The 27,004-nt window shown below is 44.1% G+C and overlaps 1 protein-coding gene across 1 annotated transcript in view; it reads right to left on the bottom strand.

Moving 5' to 3' along the window:
* LOC147712331 (uncharacterized) overlaps positions 1 to 27,004 on the bottom strand; it is a 240,567-nt gene that overhangs the window by 183,808 nt on the left and 29,755 nt on the right. The window contains exon 4 of the mRNA XM_086923032.1: positions 4,641 to 4,748. Within this exon, the coding sequence (XP_086779158.1) occupies positions 4,641 to 4,748 (108 nt within the window). The remainder of the gene's footprint in view (positions 1 to 4,640; positions 4,749 to 27,004) is intronic.

Here is a 27,004-nt window from a genome sequence, read left to right as displayed (position 1 = left end):
GGAACAAAGTTGACTCCTCTCCATCAATAGCTAAAAACTGCCTTGCCGAAGTGTTTTAAGTGGCTAGCAAATGCCCAATTGAAATGCAATGAGGAGAAGTCGGAGGTACTCACGTATGGCTCCTTCCCGCCGCACTTTAGGGAGGACATATGGCCTGTGGGTTATCCTATGCCCAGCTCCTCGGGTGTCCGACGAAAAACCTGGGTGTCTGGTTTGGTGAGGATTTGAAATTTTCCTTCCAGATTAATAAGCTGGCAGGTGTGTGCTTTGGCACTTTGAAACGTTTAGTTCTTGCCTCTTCTGCCTCAGATGGCCAAGGAAATGGTGACTCGGGCTCTTATTTTGTCAAGGCTAGATTACGGCAATGCCTTGTACAATGGCCTCCCGGCTTACCAGCTAAAAAAGCTGCAGATGGTGCAGAACGTGAAGGCGAGAGGGTTGTTGGGTTTGCCTGGTATATCTAGCGCTAGCCAGAGCCTTTGTGACCTGCATTGGCTCCCGGTTGAGCAGTGGGTTTTGTTTAAGGCTCTCACACTTGTTCATGGCGCCCTCTATAAGACAGGGCCTCACTATCTCAGGAGACGTTTTTCATTCTACGTACCGTCTCGACAGTTGCGATCCACTGGCCAGTGCCTTGCTGTTGTTCCTAGGTATCGCCCGACTAGATTGGGCGGCAGTTCCCTGTCGGTTAAAGCGACCATGGCCTGGAATGCCTTGCCTTTTGGACTTCGGAACACGGAGAGCCTTAGGCTGTTTAAAAAGCAGCTGAAACTCTGCTGTTTAAGTAATTATTCATCACAGCATCCTTCTTCTCCCTCTTTTCACCTTGTGGCATCCACGCCTTGGACACTTCCGAGTAGCCGTGCACGCTATAAGTGGAATCTAACATAACATAACATAACAACATCATCCAATGGTGTGTTTTCCAAGAGTTTATGATAGTTAAACATATACTCTAAGGTACAACAAAGGTTAAATTAGCAAACTAGGTGTACCTAACATATATTATGTGAGTGGCTGTGTGACTGTGTGTATCCGTGTGTGAGCTTATGTCTGAGTGGTTGTATGAGTGTGTGGGTGGGTGGGTGGGTGTGTGAGTGGCTGTATGGGTGTCTGAATGGCTGTGTGAGTGAGTGACTGGGGGTGTAAGTGGCTGTATGGATGAGTGAGTGCATATTTAAGTGGGTATTTGGTTAAGTGAATTGGTGTGCGAGTGGCTGTATGGGAGAGTAAGCGTCTGTGTGAATGGCTGTATGGGTGAGTGAGCTTTTTGTTTGCATGAACGTGGCAATAGATATGTGAGTTTGTGTGTGAGTGCTTGTATGGGTGAGTGGCCATGTTGAGCAGCTGTTTTGTGAGTGAGTGGGTGTGCAAGTGGCTGTATAGAAGAATAAGAGTAGATGTATGGGTGTGTGTGGGTATGTGAGTAACTGAATGGGTGATTGATTGCAGGAGTAGCTGTATGGGTGAGTGTGTGGTTTTGTGAGTGGCTGTTTGTATCACTGAGTGAGTGAGTCACTGAGTGGGTGCATGAGTGCCTGAGAGGATCTGTGAGTGGGTGCCAGAGTCTTTGAATGAGTCTGCGAATGGGTGCTTGAGTCTCTGAAGGGGTGTGCGAGTGGGTGCATAAGTCTCTACATGGGTAGGTGAATAGGTGTGCAAATCTCGGAGTCGGTGTGCAGGTCTCTTGAGTAAGTCTGAAAGTGGGTGTTACAGAGTATGAGCACTTCTGTAAGTGGTTTCCATGAGTATCTGAGTGGGTCTGCGAGTGGGTTTGTGTGTCTGAGTGGGTCTGTGAGAGGGTGCATGAGTGTCTGAATGAGTCTGAAAGTGGCTGGGAGTGTCTGGCTGGTTCTTTTAGTGAGTGTACGAGTGGGTTAATGAGTAGGTGTGAGTGTCTGAGTGCATCTGTGAGTGGGTGCATGAGTGTCTGAGTGGGTCCATAGCGTGTGTGAAGGTGCCTGAGCAGGTCTGTGAGTGGGTCTGTGGATGGGTCTGTGAGAGTCCGTGAGCGGGTCAGTGAGTGGGTGTGCCAGTGGGTGTGTGAGTGGGTGTCTAAATATCTGTGTTGGTGTGTCAGTAGATATGGGAGTGACTAGGCGACAGAGGAACCGCACCTGCCCCTTTATCCAACAAGAGTCCCCAGTTCTGCAGAAAATATCTTCCTGAGTGGAGAACTTTCTATTGGTTAATTACTAAGCGCTGCCTCCTTGGGTAAATGTCCAGCACATATTTTACACTACAGCTGCATAATGGAGCACACGGATATGTCACCAGTGACCTTATGTGTGTTTTGGCAATGTGATAGTTTCTGATGCATCTTTATTCAGAAATAGGTGAAAACATGAATCCTGATATAGAGAAGATACCAAGACGACAAAAGGGTCTCTCTTTCTAACTATATGAAGTAAATGCTTCTTTGTTGGGTGGAGATGTCTTCATATTCCTCTTCATATTCCTCGGCATCAAGGATACCTCACCAATATTGACGGGACATGTGCTGAGGGGCTGCTTGTTAAACTGTGTATCATCCTGGCAAAAACCGGGAAGACTAATGCATACTAGTAAGGTGGACAGTGCGGGGCCAAACCGACAGAGATTTAGGTGATTTGCACATTTGCAATTACTTTGCAAGTAATTTAAAGTGAGAACCATAGACTCTGCTCTCACCAGGAAAGGTGAAGCCCAGGTATTTTTAGACGGGAATGGAGGCTGCGTGGCCCCCACTACCTGGGCTGATTTCTGCCCATCTCCTGGCCTCTTCAATCTGGGTGCCCTGGAGCCCTCCCAGGGCACCTCGTCTCTAGCGCTGGGGACCACGGAGGAAGCCTCAATGCCCCCGCGGTTCCTACTGGCTCGCAGCCTTCAGCGAGAGCCTGCATTGCTACCACACATAGGGAGAAGCCAAATATACAGCTCCCTGTGTGTGGGAGCAATCTTTTCATCAGGAAACCGATGAACACTCCGCTCCCAGCAAGCGGGAGCAATTTGACAGCACCCGCTTGCTAGAAGTGGAGTTAGTGTTTGCTCTTGCTTGGCAGGAGCTGTAACAGATCTTGTCACGCGAAAGCAAACTGCTATCTCCCAAGGGTGGGCAACTCAGGAGATAGCAGGAGCCAGCCACAGGGGGAGTAGCGCCCCCCCAAGGCCATTAATGGCTCCAGGAGGGGAGCCCCCTTCTTTTGTAGGCACAGGCCGGCCCCAGGAGGTGGTGGTCCCCGGGCATGTATATGTCCTAGAAGGGGGGAAGTGTGGCCCCCACTCCCAGTTTTAAATATACAATTGGCCCTGGGTTGGTGGTCCGCATGCCCCCCACTCTGCTATTTTTTCAAAGCACCCTGGGAAGTGCTGGTCATTGGGGTTCAATGACCCCAATGGCCGGGGCTCCGCATGGCCCTCCCGCCATGCTTAAATGATGCCCCAAGGATGTGGTGGCCCTAGGAGGCGACTGCACTCATTTTTCTTTTTCTTTTTTTGCTGTAAATGATTGCTATTTTGCAGCAAATCGTTTTTTTATTTTAAATGCTTTTTGCTCTTGCATGGTTCTTGGGGACCCCAGCATCAGAGCAAGAAGCATCAGGATATTCCTACTTGCCCCCTTTTCTGAATATTTTTGCTTTTTTTGCTGAAATGTCTGCCACGCTTCTTGGCTACAGTGTTGGCAACTAATCAGATGTCTGCACATGATTGTCATTATTTGCGAAAGCTTTGCGACCCTAGATATACACATTTGGATTTCCTTTAGTATCTCAAAACTAATGAACGGTTTAAAACCAAATAACAAAAAGTTTGCTTTCTGATCCGAGAGCTACCTTTCTTCCACATTTGGTGTAATTCCATCCAGCGGTTCGGGCTGTAGTAATTTCTAAAATCTTTATGGGAATTAGCATGTGAAACACACTTTTTTTAACCCTATTCTCTTTTTCAGCCTCCACTTGACGAATAATCTTAAAACTTTCAATTCACATCTAGAATCACTGGCACACGTTTTTGGCAAAGTTTTGTGAAGATTCGTCAAATGAGGCAAAAGTAAAAAATACGCTTTTCCTATGGAAACATGATCCCAACTATAACCACCTATATGATTTAATTATATATTTATTTTTATGAAGCTTTAGTTAAAATCCGCCTTTACAAATTTCAATAGGAAGGTGTTGCAGTGCCAGTGTATGGCAATGTGTAGTGCTCGACTTACTGCAAGGGTGAGCTGGAGTACATTTACGCCTGTTTTGACACCATTATGCATGTAGTAACTTGAGAAGGGTATTTTAGGAATTGCAATGGTCTTACTTGTTTGTGGATGTATATTTTGTATTATCACGTTTCTCCCAAAAGAACCTTTAAGTTTCCTTAACCTCACCCCCTTTTGATTAATTAATACCCATTTTCTCTCCACTCTCCCTGTGCCACCCATATTTACTACACAACAGTATACTTACACGTGCAAGAACTTTGCCACTGGATCTCCATGCACAAAAGATAGGATTAGAGGAGGTGAGGATCTCTACTTGCAAGTTTGGGAACTGAAATGTGTTGCAAGTAGTGCTGTTGGAGAACTAATTTAGATACTATAAAATCCAGTTTGAAAATGTGTCCCACTGTTTTTATTTCAATCCAACATGTAATGGCAATGTACTCACCTGTGAAACGGCCAGTGACTTTGCCTCCCTCCGAATCTTGGTTTTCCATGGAATAGGCTTCACTCTCATCATCATCATCACTGAATGATGGTCTCGGTGGTGCAGGCCCTGGTATTAAAAATTCATGTGTAACAATATAAGATTCAAAAGCAATGCATTCACATCACACAGCTGACAATAACTCAAAAACCACACTTTAATTCATCATGATTTATTGTAGAATAGGTTACAGTTGCACTTGAACAAATCACAAGCAGGTTTTAGACATTCCTAAAATGTTACATTTATATGGAGTCTATCATGTAATACCAATCAATAGCTGACGTCTTTGCAGGTTGGGAGTAAGAAGGAAGTGAACTAATGAAGCACCTTAAATCAATGCCATGAGAACAGCAAATTCGGTAAGGTGTATAAAATAAGGTACCACCAAAAAGGGATAACGCACTGTTCAGGCAGAATAAAGTAACAGCCAGAGAGCTTGCCATTGCACTGGCTTGCTGAGTTTCCTGCTGTGCAGTTATGATCCATATAAGCGACCTTCAATTCAATTAGCAGTAACCAATTCAGATTTGTGTAATATTTTTCCTGCCTGTAAAAAAGTGATAACTCCAAACGTAATTACCCAATCACAAAGTTCTTGGTGTTAAATACATATAAAAATATCTGTTTTTTTTTAATTGGTCTCAAATTTCATCTTGAGTGTGTGTCTCATTTATTGACTCTGTGTGTTAAACAATGCTCAACACTACCCCCATGATAAGCCTAAACTTTTGCCCACACTACCACAAAATAGAGCATTTAGAATTATTAATTTAAGGCCTGAAAGCCAATAAGGGTCGTCTGGACTTTCTACATAGTGTACCTTATTTTGGTACATTACATAAAAAGCCAACTTCCTATAAGGAGTGTTCCAGAAACTGCCAGGAGGATGGGATGTTTAAGTACCCCTCGAGTGTACGGATGTTAACAGCTAGTAATTGATATAGATATGTGCCGTGTTTTGGGATACCTGTAACAAATGTTTATCCTGTACTGTAAACACGTATATGATGATTATCTGAAGCTTGTTTTCATGTTTAATAAAAATAATTTTTTAAAAAAACAACTTCCTACAATATTGTTTTGTCTATTTTGGGGGTTAGGCAGCCGAATGAACACAGATAAGCACTGATTTCAAAAGGTTTAGAAAACGTTGAGAAAAGATCATTGAAATCCACAAACCACCAACATGACTCCCTTAGAAAGTTTTTCAGGATACAAAAGGGAATAAGTGAAGTCTTCCCGTTAAACTCTCACACTTGTCCTGCAGCAATCTCTGACTTGCCATTTAAATGTTCTCTAAAAGCCTTGAAATATCTTTGTCTTTTTCAATTGAAAAAATCATGAAAGCAATGATTCATAAACAAACTGCTAAACAAGACATCAGCAGGATTTGCACTGTTGACCTGATTACTATTGTCTCTGAGGCAGGGCGCAGACTGTAAAAAGCATTGGCCAAGCCAATAGGTCTTGCCTATGCAACCTACTGGCTTTGCCAATGGTTTTTAGCCACGCTGCACAGCATCCATGATGCTGGGCAGTGTGGCTAAAGTTTAAAAAAAGCCATTGACACAAGCATCGTGCGCCATTTTGTAGGCTCACACACCACTCAACCTACAAATTGACTTAGGTGGGGTTTTTTCTTTTTAGTTATCGATTTAAGCTGGATAAGTAACTACAAATAAAATACAACACAAAGCATTTCTCCTTTTAAAGCGAGCAGATAGGTGATGGGTGAATGGGAACAGAAGCAATGGGGGAAGGGAGGCAAAGCAACACGGGGGGCAGGCAGATAGGGATGGTTTTGTAAGCCTAAGCAACATTTGTGAGGCCAGGAGGCAAGGGAAAGCCTATGCAATATGGGGGAGGTATGAAGGAAGGGGCGAGAAACCAACATGGAGGGTGCAAGGAGGCACCTGGGAGAAGAACTCAGGCAACAAGAGTTTGAAAACAGATGCAGAAAGAAAAAATAGTGCTTGAAAAGCAAGCACAAATAGCAGCGATACCAGTAAAGGCCTTGAAAAATTCACTCGCAATTGCGAGTGAGATTTTATCACATCAAGCTATTTTTAGCACTTACTCGTCCCTGCTGTCGAGTAAACTTAAGCTGGAAGAAACAGGTGTTCTGTTCATTCAGAAAGTGAATGAGCAATTAAGACAACTTTTAATCTTGTTTTTAACTTGACACATTTGCCAATTGCTCAAGGACAGAGGTCAAATGTCAGTTCGTATTTTTACCAATTCTTGCTGAACAGTTCCTGGAAAATGGTGTTTACTCTATTTTCTCTTATTACTGTTAATGTTTTTTGTCAAGTGAGCTATCTGACAATAATTGTGAACCAAAAGGCAGTAAAGTTTCTGTTTTTTTCCCTCTAACACAACATTTAACCAGCTTGTAAATGAGTGGTGAAAGTATATCATGAATTATGAAAGATCTTTTTTTGTTATTCAGAAGTGTGATGCGAACAAAGATTTAAATTGGAGCAAAACAAATCAGACCACTTTATTTGGTAATGTGCAAATGACAAATATTTACAGAAATTTTCTATACAAACATTGTACACTATATAGTTTTAAAACCACATGTCCGTGACAAATTCTGTGGCATTTGAATATAAAATCTGCTGATTGCAAATGACAGTGGGCTGCTACCTTTTTCTTTAGTTATTTATTTATTAAAACTGATAGTTTTTAAACATGATGTGAGAAAGATTCCTGCCCAAGCTCTGATGACAATGCAATTAATGAACTAAGAGGCAAGTCTGCAGTCAAGTGTATACTATATGTGGCTAGATTTGTATTCTATATGGAGCTAATGATTGGCATATTAAATCAAACAAAAGAGTTTTCTGTACAGCAGACATGCTGAACTTGTGTATTTTTTAATTTTTTTTTATTGAAGTTTTTATTAATTGCATAGCAAAGGACAGTGGTGTACAACACATTTTTAAGTTGTTTTTTTTAAACGCATTTTTGTACCAGACAAGATCCAAACATAGCATAGGAAATCACCAATACAAGCTTGACAGTTGGCAAAAGTAAATTAGGTATGCAGTATTTCGTGTGGTTCGTCAACTCTGGCCGTCTCTGGTGGCTCGCATATATATCCCCTGTATTCATTCCAGCTGGACCAGATACCAATCCACTTCTGTGGGCAGCCCCATGTCTTCTCATGAAGCATGCACCAGTCCATGTCTTGTTTCCATGGACCAATTGATGGGGGTAAACTCGCCCCCCAGAGTCTAGCTACATTACGCTTTGCAATCCTAAATCCAAGAGTTGCCCACGTCCTACCCCGTACAGATAGATCGGTGGGTTCCCATATATTCAACGAGCACCGTTTAGCCTCCAACCACAATTCCACCCCCCATACCGCGCGCATGCAATGGTGTATTTGCTGTCAGTAAACCTGTATGAGAGGGCATTCCCACAGTATACAAAGGAACATCTCCGCCTCCCCGCATCCTCTCCAGCAGAGCCCATCAGAGCCACGGCCCATGAGTTGCACCCTCATGCCTGAGATGTACACGCGGTGAAGTATTTTCAGTTGGATCAGACGGAGTCTGGCCGAAATGGCCACCTCCTTAGGGGATGCCAGCGCTCCATTCCACTCCTCTTCATCAATTTAAGACCCATCCGCCTCCCATTTCCTCTTAAGTGTATGCAGCAGCTCAGGGGAGTTATTAATAATCTTTTTTACAAACCAGTTTTACATTGCACAGCAGCATTTTGTTAGTAACTAATAGTGTATGTAGGCAATCGGGTTATTAGTTGTGAAGGTTGTGAGTTTTTCCCAAGTAATAAGTCACTTTACAGGGAACTAGGTATGTCATTGCAGCACCTGACTCTCTAAGGGTAACTATCTAAGGGTAGCTAAGCAGAGCAGCTCAAGTCCTACTCAGGAGAACTGGTGTGAGTTATTAATCCCAATTCAATGGCACGCAACAAAATGCAATATATAACTGTCCAGTCAGTGTTTTCTCCTTTAGGGAGGAAAGGTACTTTTAATACACACACACTTTACTAAATATTGCGTGTTACTTTGCAAATATGATGGAAGAACCTTTGTCAACACCGTCATATCACACTAGGGTGTTCTGAACCCTATATTCCCCATACCACCCTTTAAATGGTAGACACAACACCACAATATACACAGTGTCAATATTCATATGGTAGGCTTAATGGCTTTGTCAGGGGGTCATAATCACAATACCCTCGTATGCACACACGCATACACACAGGGCAGGCCTACTGGCTTTGTAATAGTGTCATCACAAATGTATGACATAATACCGAAAGTCAGAATATAGACATACAAAAATATCGACACAAAAATCGACATCAAAAATATCTAAGTTCTATCTACATAAAGATAAGTACAAAAATATAGAGAAAAAAATATCAGTACAAAAATATCGAAGTAAAAAATATTGTTTTTTAAATGTATTAATATTAATGTAAAAACAATTATAAAATACATATAATTAAAAAAATTAGATATAAACATCAAAACATATTTAAAAAATAACTAATACATATACATTTAAAATAAATTTAAAACTCTACATATAAATTAATATATATACTTACTCCACATATTGCATTAGTAGGAAAAGCGTTGGATAGCGTAGGGGTTAAAATTACTATTCCCACTCCAGAGGGTGCAACAGAAGGGAAAGCGTTGGATAGCGTAGGGGTAATAATTACTATTCCCACTCCAGAGGGTGCAACAGTAGGGAAAGCGTTGCATAGCGTGGGGGTAAAAATTACTGTTCCCACTCCAGAGGGTGCAACAGTAGGGAAAGCGCTGGATAGCGTAGGGGTAAAAATTACTATTCCCACTCCAGGGAGTGTAACAGGAGGGAAAGCGTTGGATAGCGTGGGGGTTAAAATTACTATTCCCACTCCAGAGGGTGCAACCGTAGGGAAAGCGTTGGATAGCGTAGGGGTAAAAATTACTATTCCCACTCCAGAGGGTGCAACAGTAGGGAAAGTGCAGGATAGCGTAGGCATTATATTAATATACTTATCAATTACATATTTTAAAAAAAATGTAACACTTTATTTACAAAAATATATTACTAAATACCAAATATTTATAAATCATATTTACTTAAATAACAAAATATTACTTCCCACGCTACTCCCCCTTTAACACACAACACACTACACATACAAACAAAATTAATCTAAATATCAATTAATCAATAACAATTATTAATATTAAATTGATTTAATTATAAATTAACTAATTAACAAATATTAATGACCAATTAATAATTAATGACCAATTAATTAATTCGCAAGCAATTTACAATAAGAACAATATGTATTAATACATTATTTATAATTAATATTATAAAATAATTTAAAAAATACTAATTACCAATTAATAATTAACAATTAATTCATAATAAATACCAATAAATAAATAAATACAATCTCTTTCATTAATTTAATTTAATTATTTCACACCCTATTCCCCTATAAACACACAACCCACTACACAAATAAATCACATCAAAAATGTAATCATTTAATCACTTAATAATAATTATTTACCAATTATTTATTGATTAACAAAAAATAAAAAATATTAATACATTAACTCCAAATGTAATTAACTAATTAATAATAATTAATTACCAATTAATTATTAATTAACAATTATTAATCAATAATACTAAACACAAATAAATCACATAAAAAATGTAATTATCATTTAATCACTTAATAATTAATTACCAATTAATTATTGATTAACAATAACAAAAATAAAAAATATTAATACATGAACTCTAATTAATTAAATTAATTCATAATAATTAATTTGTGCGGTATAAGATCCTAAACTGGTTTTTTAAACGACGTGATGCAATGCGCAAGAGATATTCACTTCCTCCCTTTCATTTACTAACTCCTTTAATTGGCGTGTTTTCCTTCTTAAGGATTAAAATCGATCCCATTGTTATAGAAAATTGGGGCGGGGCAGGGTTTAAAACATTAGCTGATTTTTTGTTTAGCGGGACTTGGCTCTCTGTCAATGAGATGTCAGGTCAAATTTTCGGCAATTTTTTGCTAATTGGTTCCTACACTAATTTAATTTATCCTATGTTGGCGCAATTAGATCCCGGCACCATTTCGAATTATACTTCTACTCTTGTATTAGATCTTTTTGTTAATAACTTGGAAAAGAAACCTGGAGCATGGAAACAGTGTCTGATACAAAGTCAGGAGGTAGAGCTGACTTCTAAAGCTATCCGTAAATGGTATACTCAGGAAAATTTAATATTGTCATCGGAAATATGGAAAACTATTAATCAGTTTAATTTCTGTGTACTGCGTGGTGCCAATTGGCGCCGGATGTTGTATTTTAGCAAATGGCTATTATATCGTACACCAGTAATAATTGCTAAAATGTATAACAATGCGTCTGCTATTTGTTTTAGACATTGTAATTGTGAACAAGCTAATTGGTCACATATTATGGCGTTTTGTCCTAAAATTAAGCAGTTTTGGGAAGAAATTATTGTTTTTTTAAAAACTTACTGTATGTTATCAGTTCCATGCAATTCAACAATGTTATTATTTGGTTATGATCCTGAATGTACATTTTCAAGTCACTTGGCAAAATTGATTTATATTATAATGGCCGTTGCTAGATCTTTATTATTGCAGAATTGGCTTTCAACCTATGTCCCGACGTTGCAGGAATGGTTGGAAAAAATGAAAAGGGTTAGGAAAAGCGAACTGTTGTACGCTCAAAGAGTTGGTTGTATTAGAAAATTCGATCAAATTTGGGGGTGTTATTTTGAGTAAATTGGTTTGATATTACGTTAAATTGAAAACTAATGTAATTATACTTTGTTGCGATATTTTTACTTTATGATTTATGCTGCATAAATCTGAATACAACTTCAATAAAAATAAAATTACAAAAAATAATAATTAATGACCAAATAATTATTAATTAACAATTAATTATTAATCAATAATATTTAAAAAAAACATTTTTTAATTATAATTAAATTACTTCCCACCCTATTCCCCTATAAACCCACAACCCGCTCTGATACTAAAACGCAAAATGTAAACAAAATTAATAATTTCTAAACAAACATTAAAAACATGTTTAACAAACATATAAAATACATATTAGAATACATAACACTAAACAAAATTTCGATATTAGTAACATCTATATATTTGATATCGATATTACTAACTTCAATATTACTTACCTTAAAGCCAATATTCTGTCCATCGATATTATTGCACATGTATATTCTGTGCCATTGAAATTAAAACATCGATATTGTTGTATATCGATATTTTAATTTCGATATTTTGGCTACTCATCGTCATCACATTAATAAAATCAACATGTCAGTCTGGAATATAGCATCACTATTAAAATTAGTAGGCACAATATTATTAATCAACAGCATTCATTAAACATTCATTGTTCAATATCAATGTTCTCAAAAAATCATTTTGACTTTAAAAACATGTGTCCAAGTCTTTCTTTACAGGATACAGGACTCAAAATGCAGCCACAGAACTAACTACAAGGGGTCATCACACTGCAAAGTCTGAGAACAAAATCACCAGCTCTGTAAATGATTATTATGATTTGTTTTATTTCAACAGAGAGAAGTAATATTCATTTGTTTTAACTTTATTTCAGAAAATATAACAAGATTTAGTACAGAAAATCTCCAGAGCTCATATTGTCTCTCTATGTCCTCACTCCCTTTTGCCAGAGAGGTTCTCTACCTGCCAAGACTGTGTACAGGAGACAGATTTTAGGAGGACGAGGTGTGATTAATCATCTGTCTTCATGGAATATAGCACGTTACAACGCGTGCTATTACCACGCAGTAGGTGACAACGTGGTCGCTACAATGACCGTGTTGTTAACGACCACATTGTTACCCCGCGTGGCTTTACATCGCAAGTTGTTTCTATAACTTGCGCTAGGTGGCGCGCTGGAATTAAGAATAGTCTAAATTACTATTCCTACTCCAGTTAGTGCAACAGCAGGGATGGTGTTGGATTTAAAATCCAATTCATTCCCTGGTGTTGCACGCCACCTAGCGCAAGTCGTAGAAACGACTTGCGGTGTAAAGCCATGCGTGGTAACAACGCCGTCGTTGTAACGACCACGTTGTTACCTACCTGAGTGGTAATAGCAGCATTTTAAATGCTGTTTCCCGTCTCCATGGTGGTTCTACAATATAGTTTGCTAGCAAGGTATTCAGCTAACACTGTTCGAGAGTTGGTTTCCCTGAAAATTCTAATTAATACTATCAATAATATCATGCTTTCTACAAGATTTGCTATACTCAACTAGGATTCTTCGAATTGAAGTAGAGGGAGATAAAGAAGACAGAATAGTAAAATACCAATTTAACAGATATTTCCAGGTTTAAACTAAAGTAAGGCTGTTCATACATCTATAATAAATCAATAGTAAGTTCTGATCCCACATCAGCTTCAGTCTAGGACCACAAGCAAATGGCACAGTCATATGCTTAAGAGCCATTGGCTATAAATCTTCACATGAATAAAGTTGAAGTCGTTTCATACCATTGAAAAATACATATGCAACACAGACTTCTTTGAGGTATTTAAAATCGATTACATATTTGGCAACACATCCAGTGGTGCGTTGAAGCATGGTACTATGTAAAACATTGATCTTGGGTCCACTAATGCTGAGGGAACATACAAGCCTAAATCTATGTGTAATTTGCATTGTGGGGGAAAGAGCTTTAGGTCAGAAATAGCTGTAAACAACCTCAACCTACAACATACAATTGATTAATCATTTTATAAGACAACAGACTCCTATGCTAAGGCTGCCTCTGTTCACCAAAAACTCTGCCCCCACATATAAAGATACAATCAAGTCACAAGACTCCAGTTGCAAATAATACTTTCGATTTTCAATGTGTTGCTTACAATTCAATCTGTTGTTAAAGATGAAGCTTCAATATTGTTAATAATATATCTTTGCTGTGTTTATAACCCAGGTAAAATTAGAGACTTCCTTGGAAAATATCATCATAGGCATTGTAGCAAAGTTAACTGAACACGAATGTCTTGTTTATAACTGTGTGGCTTTATCTGGAGCAACCTTAACTAAGTGACACAGCTAACAACTAAATCCAATCATCTGCGCAAGTTTCATTACTGATAGGAGTATATCTCATTCTTTTGGAAAGCAGCCGACTGTTCTCAGATGTTGCAGACATTTTTTCAAATATGGGCATATCAAGCTGAGGGCCAAAATGAACCCCTGCTTTGAACAGATCAATGTGTGCATTTTGGACGAATGCCAAGATCAGACAGTTTTCCAATGATCCATATTTGGCTATACAATTCAGAAGTTATATTTACTAAAGATCAATAAATTTATCGCACATCTAGCTTGGTTCGCAATAGTACCATTTTAACTCTGTTTCATGCCTCCATGAAGCCGACTTCTCAAGCAATAAAACAACTGTTTGTCTTTAAAAGAGACTCTGTTCAGATAAACTATCACTATTTAGTTACTTTTATAAACTTTTATTAAAACATCTCTACATCCCCCAGTTCTATTTACAATTACCATTCAAGTTAAACGTTAGTTACTTTACAGACTGCAAAAGAATGAGATATAGAGTGACTGCAGACAATCAAATCAAAGTCTACAGACTGGATCTCCTCAGCAGATGTTTAACTTGCTGAGGTATTTTTACAGCACCAACAACCCCAATAGGACGGCACTGGAGTCCAAGGTAGAAACACTTACACCATAAACAACATATTGCTTAGAAAAATGGGAAAACTCCGATGGCCTCTTTAAAAACCAGGACACTTATCTCTAGGGTAACTTTGTAAGACTTCAGCCTGAACTGCTGTTTGGGGCAAGATACTGTTGCATGCTTTTTAGTTAAAGCAACCGTTTGAAGTGAAGCCATAGAGGACAGGTACAGGTCAGCAAGTCTGAGACCGGAGTACATGGATCGTTCCTCAGGAGGACAATGCTGTTTGCTAGAGCACCCAATGCTGAAGATCCAGCAGAAGTTGTCGTCCGGCCCTCCCAATCTCAGACAACCCAAGTTCTGAAATGGAAGGGTTGTATTGGGTTTAAGTCTGCGATGACTAGATGCTGAGGACCTATCCTTGAAGGATATAATCTATAAAGTGGCAATGTTATGGAGTCCTCCTAATCAATGTTGAATGTAATACTTTACTGTAGACTGGAAATTAGAATGTAAGGACTCTGGTTTCTTTGTCAAACTTGAACTATATGTGGGCTGATGCCTCCAAATCTATGAAGAGAAGATAAGAGACACATCCCAAGCCAGAAAACTAACTGAATAGAGGGATAAGGGCATCATTATAGGATTGTGAGTCAATGTATGTCATGTTGGAGCTCTTTCTGCTGCACTGGTGAGGGCTTACCCAGTCTCTTCACTCTCTGACCAGCTAATGTGTACTCCAGCGTGGGGCCCCTTTATTCATTCAAACTTTCTCAAAAGCATGTGGCTATACATTATACAGCATGCTATAAACAACAAGGATTGAAATTAGGGACTAACAGCCTTCCCAAGGCCAAACCAATGCGGGAATGACAGTCACAGGGGGATCCAGTAACAGAACAGGCCACATACCATGCCAACTGTCATCCAACATACAGATTACAATTACATAGGAAAGGAGTAGTTTCTTACCTGTAACTCCTGTTCTGTAGTAGGGGTATCTCTGTTATAGGCATAATCTAGTGAATAGTCCCGCTCATGTGCGGGGACCCCGGAGCAATCAAAAATAACCTCTTAAGCTGTCTTCTTTGCAGTACTGCATAGACACTTAAGAGATCATTAAAGACAAATAATGCAGCCTATACATGGAAGGCTACACTGTCTAGTACTTCAACTACAAATGCAAGGATATTCCACAAATATCACACTTAGACTCGTCTGCCAGGTTTTACCATGGAGAACACTTCCCCCCCTTCACCAAATCCTTGGAATGATAGAGAGGAAGGACAGGACAGACAAGCCCCCATAGGCTGCCATTATGTGACTTAAAAAGGGATACCGTGCCTTTAAGGAAACTTTCCAGAACTCTCCTGGTATCCCAGAATGCACAGCAACTCCCTCCACTTTCAGTTCTTTTTGGAGGTGTATCAGGTAGACCTGTAGCATTCATCATTTCATCTCTTTCTCCACAGGGGAGGAGGGCGGGCGCTTAAGACTATAACAGAGATACCCCTATTACAGAACTGGAGTTACAGGTAAGAAACGACTCCTTCTGTAGTAGGGGATCTCTGTGTATAGTCATAATCTAGTGAATAGAATAGCAAGCCCATCCAAAAACAACCCGGCGGTGGAGAAAAAAGACAACCCCACTATTATGCGAACAGATTTTGCAGCGAAGCCTGTCCGACCTGAGCATCTGCACTGGCATTCGAGTCCAGACAGTAATGCTTAGCAAAGGTATGGACCGACTTCCAAGTGGCAGCCTTGCAGATCTCTGCAATGGAAACCTTACGAAGCAAAGCAGTTGTGGCCGCTTTGCCCCTGGTGGAATGAGCATTAGACTTACCCCCTAAGGTCTTATTCGTTTCTGATAACAAATCTGGATACACAATGCAATCCACCTAGAGATAGATTGCTTCGAAGTAGTCAGACCAGTCCTAACCGACCAATAGTTGACAAACAATTGGTCGGACCTGCAAATGTCTTTGGTTTTATCCAGATAGAATTTCAACACCCTTCTAACATCCAGGGACTGAAGAGACCTTTCCGCTGGAGTGGAAGGATTCTGGAAAAAAGTTGGTAAAGTTATTGTCTGATTAACATGAAAATCAGAAATCACCTTGGGAAGGAACTTAGGGTGAGTACGCATAACAACCTTAGCAGCATGAAACACAGTATAAGGTTCTTGGCAACATAATGCCTGAATCTCACTCACCCTGCGGGCCGATGGAATGGCCACGAGGAGCTCTGCCTTCCAAGACAGGTGCTGCAGCGAAGCCTTGTGAATAGGCTTGAAAGGTTCCTTCATCAGCATTGACAGCACCACATTCAGTTCCCATGCAGGCGAAGGAAGCCGAACAGGAGGGAACACCTTCTTCAATCCTTCCAAAAAATCATTAATCACAGGGATCTGGAAGAAGGACATCTGCGAAGGGCATTTTCTGTAAGCAGTCAATGCAGCCAGATGAACCTTAATGGAATGGAAATTAAGGCCAGACTGAGCCAGATGCAGAAGGTATGGAAGGATGACATCCTCCTTGCAGGTCGTAGGATCATATTTCTTAGACATGCACCAGATGCAGAATCTCTTCCATTTGTAAGCATAAGAGGTTCTATAGACGGCCTCTTAGCCTCCTTCAATATGTCAATGCAATCCTCAGGAAGATTTAAGTGGCCATATTGCACTATCTCAGGAGCCATGTCTCCAAACTCAATGACGAGAGGTTGGGGTGCACCATCTGCCCCCCGAACTTCGTGAGAAGGTCTGGCTGACACAGCAGCCGCCGATGGGGCAAGATCGAGCGATGAAGCAGGTCCGTGAACCACCACTGCCTGGGCCATTCCGGAGCAATGAGGATCATCCGCGCCCGGGACTGGGCCAGCTTGATGAGCACCGCCAGAATCAGGGGAATGGGTGGAAAAGCGTACAGAAAGCTGTTCGACCAGTTGATCCATAACGCGTTCCCCAGAGTCCCCGGTTGGTAATACCTCGAGGCGAAGTCGCTGCATTTTTCTGTTTTCGGCGGTGGCGAACAGATCCACGTCTAGCGTGCCCCATATGGCGAAGAGGTTGTCGAGCACCTCGTTGTTTATGACCCACTCATGGTTTTCTTAAAGTAACCTGCTGAGGGTGTCCGCCTGAACATTCTGTAGACCGGGCAGATGAGTCGCCGTTATCGACAGTCCTCTGGCTAGCAGCCAGTGCCAGATCGCCTGTGCCTCCTGTGCCAGTGTGCGCGATCTCGAGCCCCCCTGCTTGTTGAGGTAATACATCGTGGTTGTATTGTGTCCATCTGTACAAGCCAGGAGCTGGTCTTGAAGGACGGAAGAAAGGTCTTCAGTGCAAAGTGAACTGCTCTGAGTTCCAAGAAATTGATGTGATACGTGGACTTCGCCGGAGACCACTGTCCTTGGATCTGTAGATGGTCTGAATGCGCACCCCAGCCCAGGAGAGACGCATCCGTCATGATAGTCCGAGTCGGGATATCCTTGTGGAAAGGAACCCCTCTGAGTAGATCCTCTGCCGAGCACCACCCTCTCAGGGACTGTTGGGCGTGAAGAGACAACTGAATCCGGTCGTCCCAACACCCTTTCCTCTGGTCCCACTGGTCCTCCAAACATTCCTGTAGCGGCCTCATGTGTAGGCGCGCGTGTGGAGTGATGAAGATACAAGAGGCCATCGATCCCAGTAGAGAAGACACCATCCTCACTGTTGTAGATGGAGCAGCTATGAGAGCCTGAGCCTTCCGAAGGATGGATAAGCGTCTCTCCTCTGAAGGAGACACTATTGCCGACAACGTATTGATGGAGGCTCCCAAGTACGCAGGCACTGCACAGGAATCGGGACGGACTTGGACAGATTTATGTGCAACCCCAGACGATTCAGCAGGACGGCCGTCCTGTTGAAGTGCAACTGCGCTTCCTGGAAGGTGAGGCTTTGATCAACCAATCGTCCAGGTACGGGTAGACAAACACCTTGTTCTTTCTCAGGTGCGCTGCTACCACAGCCATGCATTTTGAAAAAGTCCTGGGCGCATACTTCAGTCCAAACGGTAGTACGGTGTACTGATAGTGATTGGTGCCGACTAGAAAGTGCAGGAACTTTTGATGTTTCCATGCAATGGGCACATGGAAGTACGCATCTCGCAGATCTATTGCGCACAGCCAGTCTCCCCTCTGCAGCTGAGGATAGATCTGGTGCAAAAACAGCATACAAAACTTTTCCCTGCGAATCCACTTGTTTGCTTGTCGCAAATCCAGAATGGGCCTGAACTCGTTCTTGTCCTTCTTCTGTACTAGGAAGAAGCGTGAGTAAAGACCCTTTCCCCTTTGAGACAGAGGGACGTCTTCTATCGCCCTTTTTCTTAACAGGGTATCGGCCTCCGCCTGGAGCTCGCGCAGTTGGAACTGCGAGCCAACCGGTGGAATTGCTGGAGGCGGGCTGGTGAAGCGAAGACTGTATCCATTGCAAACAATATTCAGCACCCAGTTGTCCTGAGTAATGTTTCTCCACTCTGACAGGTAACGTTGAATGCTTCCCCCCCACCAGAGCGGGTAACGGATGAAGGGGAAGTAACAGCTCAGGGCCTAGACCCAGCCGGGCCTTTGGTCGCGGATGAAGCCTGCTGACCACCACGGCCTCTCTGGCGCTTTTGGAACGGGCGCCGCTGGAACTGCTGCTGTTGATGCTGTTGTTGTTGCCCAGCCTGGCGACCTTGCCCTCTACCTTGCGCCCCGTACCGTCTCTGGAACGAGCAGAAGGTCTTCTGTTCCTTCAGCCTTCATGCGGGCCATCTCCTCGTCTGCATGTTTTCCAAACAGGGTCTCACCAGAGAAAGGTAGATTGGCCACCCTCTGCTGCGGCTCGGGCTTCAAGGACGTCAGACGCAGCCAGGCGTGGCGCCTCAGGTTGACCCCATGGCAGTATGCGTGCGTTGCCAGGAGAGAGGAATCTGCAGCCGAACTGATCACCTGGTTGGAGACCATCAGTCCTTCATTAAGGATTTCTTGAAAATCTTCCCTATCCTCCCGGGGAAGGCATTCCACAAACCGTGTTAGGGACTCCCAGAGGGACCGATCATAACGTCCCAACAAGGCAGAGGCACTCGCGGCCTTCATAGACGTGGATGCCGTCCCGCAGACCTTTCTGCCTGCCGAATCCATCCAGCGGCTCTCCTTGTAAAGAGGCACTGTCGATGACGGGGTGGTGGCGTGTTGCTTCCTCGCCGCCGTCACAATCACCGAATCCGGCGCAGGGTCCAAGCGAAGAAACGCAGGATCCGTGCCATGGGGCCCAATACTTGTTTTGTAGCCTGGAAGGCACTGATTTAGTAACCGCATGGGTGAGGAAGAGCTCCATGGCGGGTTCCACCAGCCCTGGCACCAACGGCAACAAGGGGCAAGACAACTGCCTTTTGTGCAGGGTCTCGAAAATGACGGAAGTTAAGGGTGTGGGCGTAGTGAGCGTGATGCCCAGTTTAGCCGCTCCTCGCAGCAACACCTCCTGGAAGGAGACCATGTTGTCTATCTGGGACACCCTCGTCTGAGGGGAGTCCGACAGGGTCAGCGTGTAGTCCCTGGCACTGGACGAATCCGTGTGGCGGGATCTAGATCTGTCCCTCCTATGGAGCTGTCTGGACCTCGTAGACGAGCGATGTCGACTCCAGGACCCATCTCTCTGTCTTGAGCGAGACCTCGATCTCCGCTGCCTTGGACGGTCTGCGGGCCGGAAAGGAGGGAGCTGTGGAGGCTGAGCCGGGAGCCTAGGTTGTGGAGGCCCCGTAGGAGGAGTCGGCAAATGAGGTAGCGAGACAGACCTAGGCGGAGCCGGTGGAGGAGGGCAATGAGGAGGAACCGGAGGTGGTGGAGGCGTATGAGGTTGTGGAGGAGGAGTCGGGGTACGCGGAGGAGGATCCACGGGTAAAGGAGGAGGTGTAGGCGACCTCGGTTTGAAGGGTGAGTAGACTTGAGAGTACTCCGAGCCCGGAGACTGTCCCACTGTCCTTTTCTTCTTCTGACCAGAGGGGGGCGATCTAGAGGCCCTACCCCTCGTGGACGAGCGACGGCGCAGCCGCAACCGCGTGCTCGCTGAAGCCGAGGACTCCGTCCTAGTCCTAGAACGTCTAGGCTTCCTCCTCGACGCTGAGCGTCCTTTCGACGTCGACGAGCGTCTCCTTGACGTCAACGAACGTCATCTCGACACAGACGATCGTCTGCTCGGCGTCGATGGCCGTCTCTTCGACGTCGACGGTCGGTGCCTCGACGTCGATCGTCTCCTCGACAACAATGATCTCCTCGGCATCGACGACCTCCGTCTCGACGCTGATCTTCGTCTCGACGTCGCTGACTTACGCGTCGACGTCGACGGTGACGGGTGGTGTCGCCTCGATGGCGAGCGCTGGCGTCTTGACCCCTCTCGACGTCGATGATAGCTCAACGACGAACCAGTCCTCGATGTCGACCTCGTCGAATGTCTCGATGTCAGTCCCCTCGACGTCGAACGTCGACGGCGCTTCGACCCAGAGCCCTGGGGAGACGGGGAACAGACTGTGGTCATTCCTTTCGACGCCGACGTCGAGGGTATCGACGTCGACGGAGACCGGTGGCGTTTTCTGGCCTTTTCTTTACTGAGGGACCCCCCAGAGGCCGACGCACGGGCAGAGGAAGGAGCCCCTTCATGCCCAGACCCACCTTTTCCTTGCTGCCTTCTCTGCTCCAAGCCTTGGAGCCTGGTCTTCTCTCTGTCCTTTAGGGTCCTTTTAGGGAACTGCAGACAGATATCACACTCCTCAGGAACATGAGAAGAAGGCAGGCACAGGATGCACTCCCTGGGAGGATCCGATTTTGCCTATTTCCTGGGCCAAAACACCAGAGAAACACCAGCAAAGATGAGACAAGGCAAAAACACGTCGAGTGAACACACTCTAACACTTTAAAAGTGCACAAATAGTAGAAAAAAAACAAAAAAGGGAGAGCTCAATGCTCCAGGGTCCTGCTAGCAGGAGCCGGAAAAAAGAACTGAAAGTGGAGGGAGTTGCTGTGCAATCTGGGATACCAGGAGAGTTCTGGAAAGTTTCCTTAAAGGCAAGGTATCCCTTTTTAAGCCACATAATGGCAGCCTATGGGGGCTTGTCTGTCCTGTCCTTCCTCTCTATCATTCCAAGGATTTGGTGAAGGGGGAAGTGTTCTCCATGGTGAAACCTGGCAGACAGGTCTAAGTGTGATATTTGTGGAATATCCTTGCATTTCAAGTTGAAGTACTGGACAGTGTAGCCATGCATGTATAGGCTGCATTATTTGTCTTTATTTCTCTCTTAAGTGTCTATGCAGTACTGCAAAGAAGACAGCTTAAGAGATTATTTTTGATTGCTCCGGGGTCCCCGCACATGAGCGGGACTATTCACTAGATTATGACTATACACAGAGATCTAGACATGCTAGTAGTAGCCCTCCAAATTTGTGGACAGGACAAGACAGAGGGAAGATGGTGCTTATGTATTCCGTTTTTAGTATAATGTTTCTCTTTAAAAATAGACAAAAGTGCAATTATTAAGAGCTAGAGGCAGCAGGTTCTAGCTACGTGCAACAAATACTGACATGGTTTTGCCATGCAAGGAACTCGCCCTTAATCTAGAAACTTTGAATAATGATTGAGAAATGAATTTCAAGCATCCACTAGGCTGACAACCTTGAAATAATTCTTCCCAATATAACAGGCTAAAGGCATACAAATCAAAAGTATAATCATCAAACAAATAACGTCAATTTTTTGCTGGGCTAAGGAGACAAATGAAGTCATCTCAAAATGGGGGTTTAGTGTTCATATCCTTTTCAAGCCCTTCACTGCATTAGCACATTTGAAGTTTATACCTTCTGAAGGTAGCCCAGCAGTTATCCTGGGACACCTACCAATAGGCAATTTAAATATTGAATATGGAGTGAACTAATACACTCTCTCACCCCTTCAGTAAGGCCCTTCGTGTGACTAGATGACTGATGTAAAACTCACATATTAGTATCAGTTTCTTTACCTGGTCTTCGTTTTAGGGCCATGGGTCAAACCACTTTACTTTAACATTTTTCAGAATTGTCATTTCCGCATATTTTACCTCTTGCCTAGTTAACGCCACTCCAGTTATAACTACACCTCACAGTAGTTTAACACTTGTCAATAATGATGATATACCCAGCATTTGAAGATCTTAAAGTGAGCTTCAGGGAGTCAGATTATCAGTAATGAGAAAAAATAAAGAGTGTGGTTAGCAAAGCATGACAACATATTTTTTTCTAGTCTGGCAAGTTATGCAACAAATTTATATAGAAATTAAAATTAAAGTTGATTTTACAGAACCATGTCGAACTCCATACTTAAAAACAACGTGATGCCACAATTGTAGCTAACATTACCTGGGATTTTTTGTTAAAGAGATTTGATCTGAACTAGGAATTCCAGCGCAAATACCTGAGCTGCGTTCTCATCCTTTGCAACAGGATTTTGGGGTGGCGCACTTGAACTGTTGCTTACAAGACCACCATGACACAGCAGCAACTCCCTTTTCAGGGGCCATTAAAAGCTGCTGTGTAATGCCCATTAAGGAGGGCTTTGTACTTCTAGGAGACCTGTCTCTGAGAGCTCTACAACTAAACCAATCATATAATAGATTGGCAGTAATGGAAGCCTGCAATAACTGTATAATTCATGGATGTCTGAACACTTTTTCAGACAGCCATGGGGCAAGCTGGGGCTACCGAGTCTTACTGTGGGGGTTGTGGCCTTTCACCTCCGATGTCTGAGAGCCTGACCTACTATGGATGGGTACCGAGGAACTGGGCCAAGTACTACCCTTTCATCACTTACTGTAAAGTGAAGTACTGGCTTTTGGGATAAAAGTAGTATGTGATATAAAACATACAAAACATAAAAACTACACATTAAATAATATCCACTGTTTCTTAAGGTTTCCACTTAGCATCATCTTGGGAAGCATCCCGAGTCCCCCTTTCCTTCTAGTGGGGCTGATTATTCCCCATTCAATAATAACAGTGACATTTAGATGTGGCCCATGCTAGTCAGCAAATGAGTACGGGTTTGGTCTTAAGACTCAACTTCAGCTGTGCTACGCACAAAGTTCCTCTAAATCCCTGGGAGGCCTAGCAACCTAGACCAGTCTAAAGGGACCCGATGATAGCCGGCAATTGCAGGGGGATAGTGGTGCTTTATCAGAGTTTTCCAGCCCCTCGATGCCAAATGACCGCAATATCTCATGGTCTTTTTTGATGTCACGTCCGGGCGGCCACAGTCTCCGGACAGCCCACATCACTGTTAGATGTCTTCTATGCAGCTCCCAAGAATGCGGATAGAGTGCTGCCATGTAAATTGTCTTCTAAGGCAGGTCCTTCATGGATAATGCCCTTGATGCACAAGTTGCTTACCTTCAGTAACGATATATCTGTAAGAAACATTGGTAGTGATAGATTCCTTACCTTAGAAGTACTCCCAGGCATCAGACTGGATCCGGAAAGTTTTTTCGGCAGCAGTACCCCTGCGCGTCGGCAGGCGTCATCGTGCGGCTAAGCGTGCGTCGTTGGCGCCGGGATGACGTCGCTGGAGCTACTTAGACGCGCCCACGCATGCTGACGTCAGTTCTGTACACGACTTTCCGTGCGAGGAACGCAGAGCCATGCAAGAAACTGATCACTGGTGCCATGAAACAAGGGGCCCTGAAAGGGATGACCTTAACCCTAGAAATCAGTTCGCAGAACAGGGAGGATGGGTGGGGCGGTAAAGAATCTATCACTACTAATGTTTCTTACAGATATATTGTTACCGAATATAAGTAACTTGTGCATCCAAAAGTAACACGTAGTGATAGATTACTTACCTTAGAATAGATACCCCAGCAATACCAACCTCGGTGGTGGGGCTGCGAACCATGGTCTCTCCGGACTTGACTGTCCAGGCAGTAGTGCTTGGTAAAAGTGTGCAGCGAGGCCCAGGTAGCTGCCTGACAGATGTCATACAAGGGAACTCCCCGTCCCAGAGGAGTAGTGGCTGCCGTCGCCTTGGTAGAGTGGGCGCGCAACCCCACCGGAGGCTCCTTTTTAGCCAAGGAGTAACAAGCGTTTATGCACAGAACGACCCACCGAGAGATGGTCCGTTTGTGAACAGCCCGGCCTTTCTTGGCGCCCACGTAGCCAACAAAGAGCTGGTCATCCACCCGGAACTGTTGTGTGCGGTCCAGATAGAAAGAGAGCGTACGTTTTGGGTCAAGACCGTGGAGCCTCTCTTACTCTTTTGAGGGATGCAGAGGTGGAAAGAAGGTAGGCAAAGTGGTGGTCTGCCCGATGTGAAAGGCAGTGACAACCTTTGGCAGAAAAGAAGGACAAGTCCTTAGAACAACTTTGTCCAGATGGACAGAGAGAAAAGGAGGCTTAGAAGAAAGAGCCTAGAGCTCACTCACTCTTCTGGCAGAGGTGATGGCAACCAGGAAAGCAGTCTTTAGAGTGAGGAGATGAAGAGGGCAATTGTGAAGTGGCTCAAAAGGAGCACACATCAGAAAAGTAAGAACTAGATTCAAGTTCCACTGAGGCATCACGAAAGGAACACGAGGAAACATGTGCATGATGCCTTTCAAGAATCTATTTAAGACAGGGGACTTGAAAAGGGAAGGCTGATCTGGAAGCCTTAAAAAGGCAGAAATGGCCAAGAGTTAGCCCTTGATAGTGCCCAGAGCAGAGCCCTGCTGGGCCAAAGAGAGAAGAAAATGAAGAACCTCTGATGGAGGGGCAGAAAGAGGATCCACAGCCTTTGCTGTGCACCATACCACAAACGTATTCCACCTGCAGGTGTATACCGTCTTAGTGGAGGGACGCCTGGCTGCCAAGATAACATTACAGACTTCGGGGGGTAGGTTGATAGACGTTAACTGCCGCAGCTCAATCTCCATGCGAGGAGGTGGAGACTGGGCAGGTTCAGGTGGAAGACCGTCCACTGCTGCTACGACAGAAGATCCTCCCGAAGAGGCAGACGAATCAGGGAATCGATGCTCATACTGAGTAGCTCGGGATACCATGCACTTCAAACCCAGTCCGGAGCCAGTCGCGCCTGATCTCCTTCAGCACTCTGGGCAGAATTGTTATAGGCGGAAAGGCGTACAACAGACCGCAAATCCACTTGTGACAAAAAGTGTCGCAGAGCGGGTGCCGCCTTGGAAATTCCAACACGCAGAACTGATGACATTGCGCGTTGCACGTTCTCTTCAGTGGCGAATAGATCTAACCAAGGCTCTCCCCATTGCTGAAAGAGACCTTACGCCACGTCCAAGTTCAGATGCCATTCCTGCTCCATTATGCACCGGCGGCTGAGTTTGTTCGCCCTGGCGTTCAAAGAACCTGCCAGGTGCTTAACCACCAGGGACATGCCCTGATGTTCCAGCCAATCCCAGAGGCGCAGAGCCTCTTGGCAAAGGGTCCACGACCCCACCCACCCTGTTTGTTGCAGTACCACATGGCGGTGGTGTTGTCGGTGAACACCTGCACTACTCTCCCCATGACAGAAGGAAGGAATGCCTTCAGTGCAAGTCAGATCGCCCGAAGCTCCTGAAGATTGATGTGGAGCTTGGACTCTGCCGGAGACCACAGGCCTCTGATCTCCGCCTCCTCCATGTGGCCGCCCCATCCCAGAAGGGACGAGTCCATCACAACTGTATGTTCCGGTTGGGGAAGGGAGAGGGATCTGCCATTGACCCAATTACGGTTCGTAAGCCACCACTGCAATTTCTGTGCAGTGCCCTTCAAGATCTGGACGTGATCGGACAGGTTGCCCTGATGCTGTGCCCACTGGAACTTCAGGTCCCACTGCATAGCCCGCATATGCCATCTGGCATGATCCACCAGCAGGATGCAGGAGGCCATCAAACCCAGTAGTCGAAGGGTCATTCCTACCGAAACCCGGGACATAAGCTAAAAGATCGGAATCATAGCCTGAATGTCCCGGACTCGCTGCTCGGGAGGATAAACCCAAAACTGCGCAGAGTCCAGAACCGCTCCGATGAAAAGGAGCTTCTGTGAGGGAATCAGGTGAGACTTCGGCATGTTGATGGAGAATCCCAGCAAATGCAGGTCGGCCGTAGTCTGAGGTGGGAGACAACTGCCTGGGGCGAGCCCGCCTTCAACAGCCAGTCGTCGAGATAGGGGAAGACTGAAGCCCCTGATCTGCACAGATGAGCTTCGACCACCGCCATCACTTTCCTGAACACCAGAGGGGCGCTGGTAAGGCCAAAGGGGAGCACGGTGAACTGAAAGTGCTGGTGGCCTACCGTGAATTCGAGGTAGCACATGTGGGCACGCAAGACGGCAATATGAAAAAAGCGTCCTGCAAGTCCAACGCCGCCATCCAGTCTTGCAGGTCCAGGGTAGACAAGACCTGAGCAAGTGTGAGCATCTTGAACTTCTCCTTTCAGAGGAAGCGGTTGACGTTCTGAAGGTCCAAGATAGGATGTAGGCCCTTGTCCTTCTTTGGAACCAGAAAGTAGTGGAATAACAACCACAACCTACTTATGGCGTTCGAACGTG

This window comes from Lissotriton vulgaris, chromosome 5 (genome assembly GCF_964263255.1).
Source record: "Lissotriton vulgaris chromosome 5, aLisVul1.2, whole genome shotgun sequence".
NCBI classification, from domain to species: domain Eukaryota; kingdom Metazoa; phylum Chordata; class Amphibia; order Caudata; family Salamandridae; genus Lissotriton; species Lissotriton vulgaris.
The sequence above is the reverse complement of the archived record's forward strand: the minus strand, read 5'-3'. Positions and strand labels throughout refer to the sequence as shown.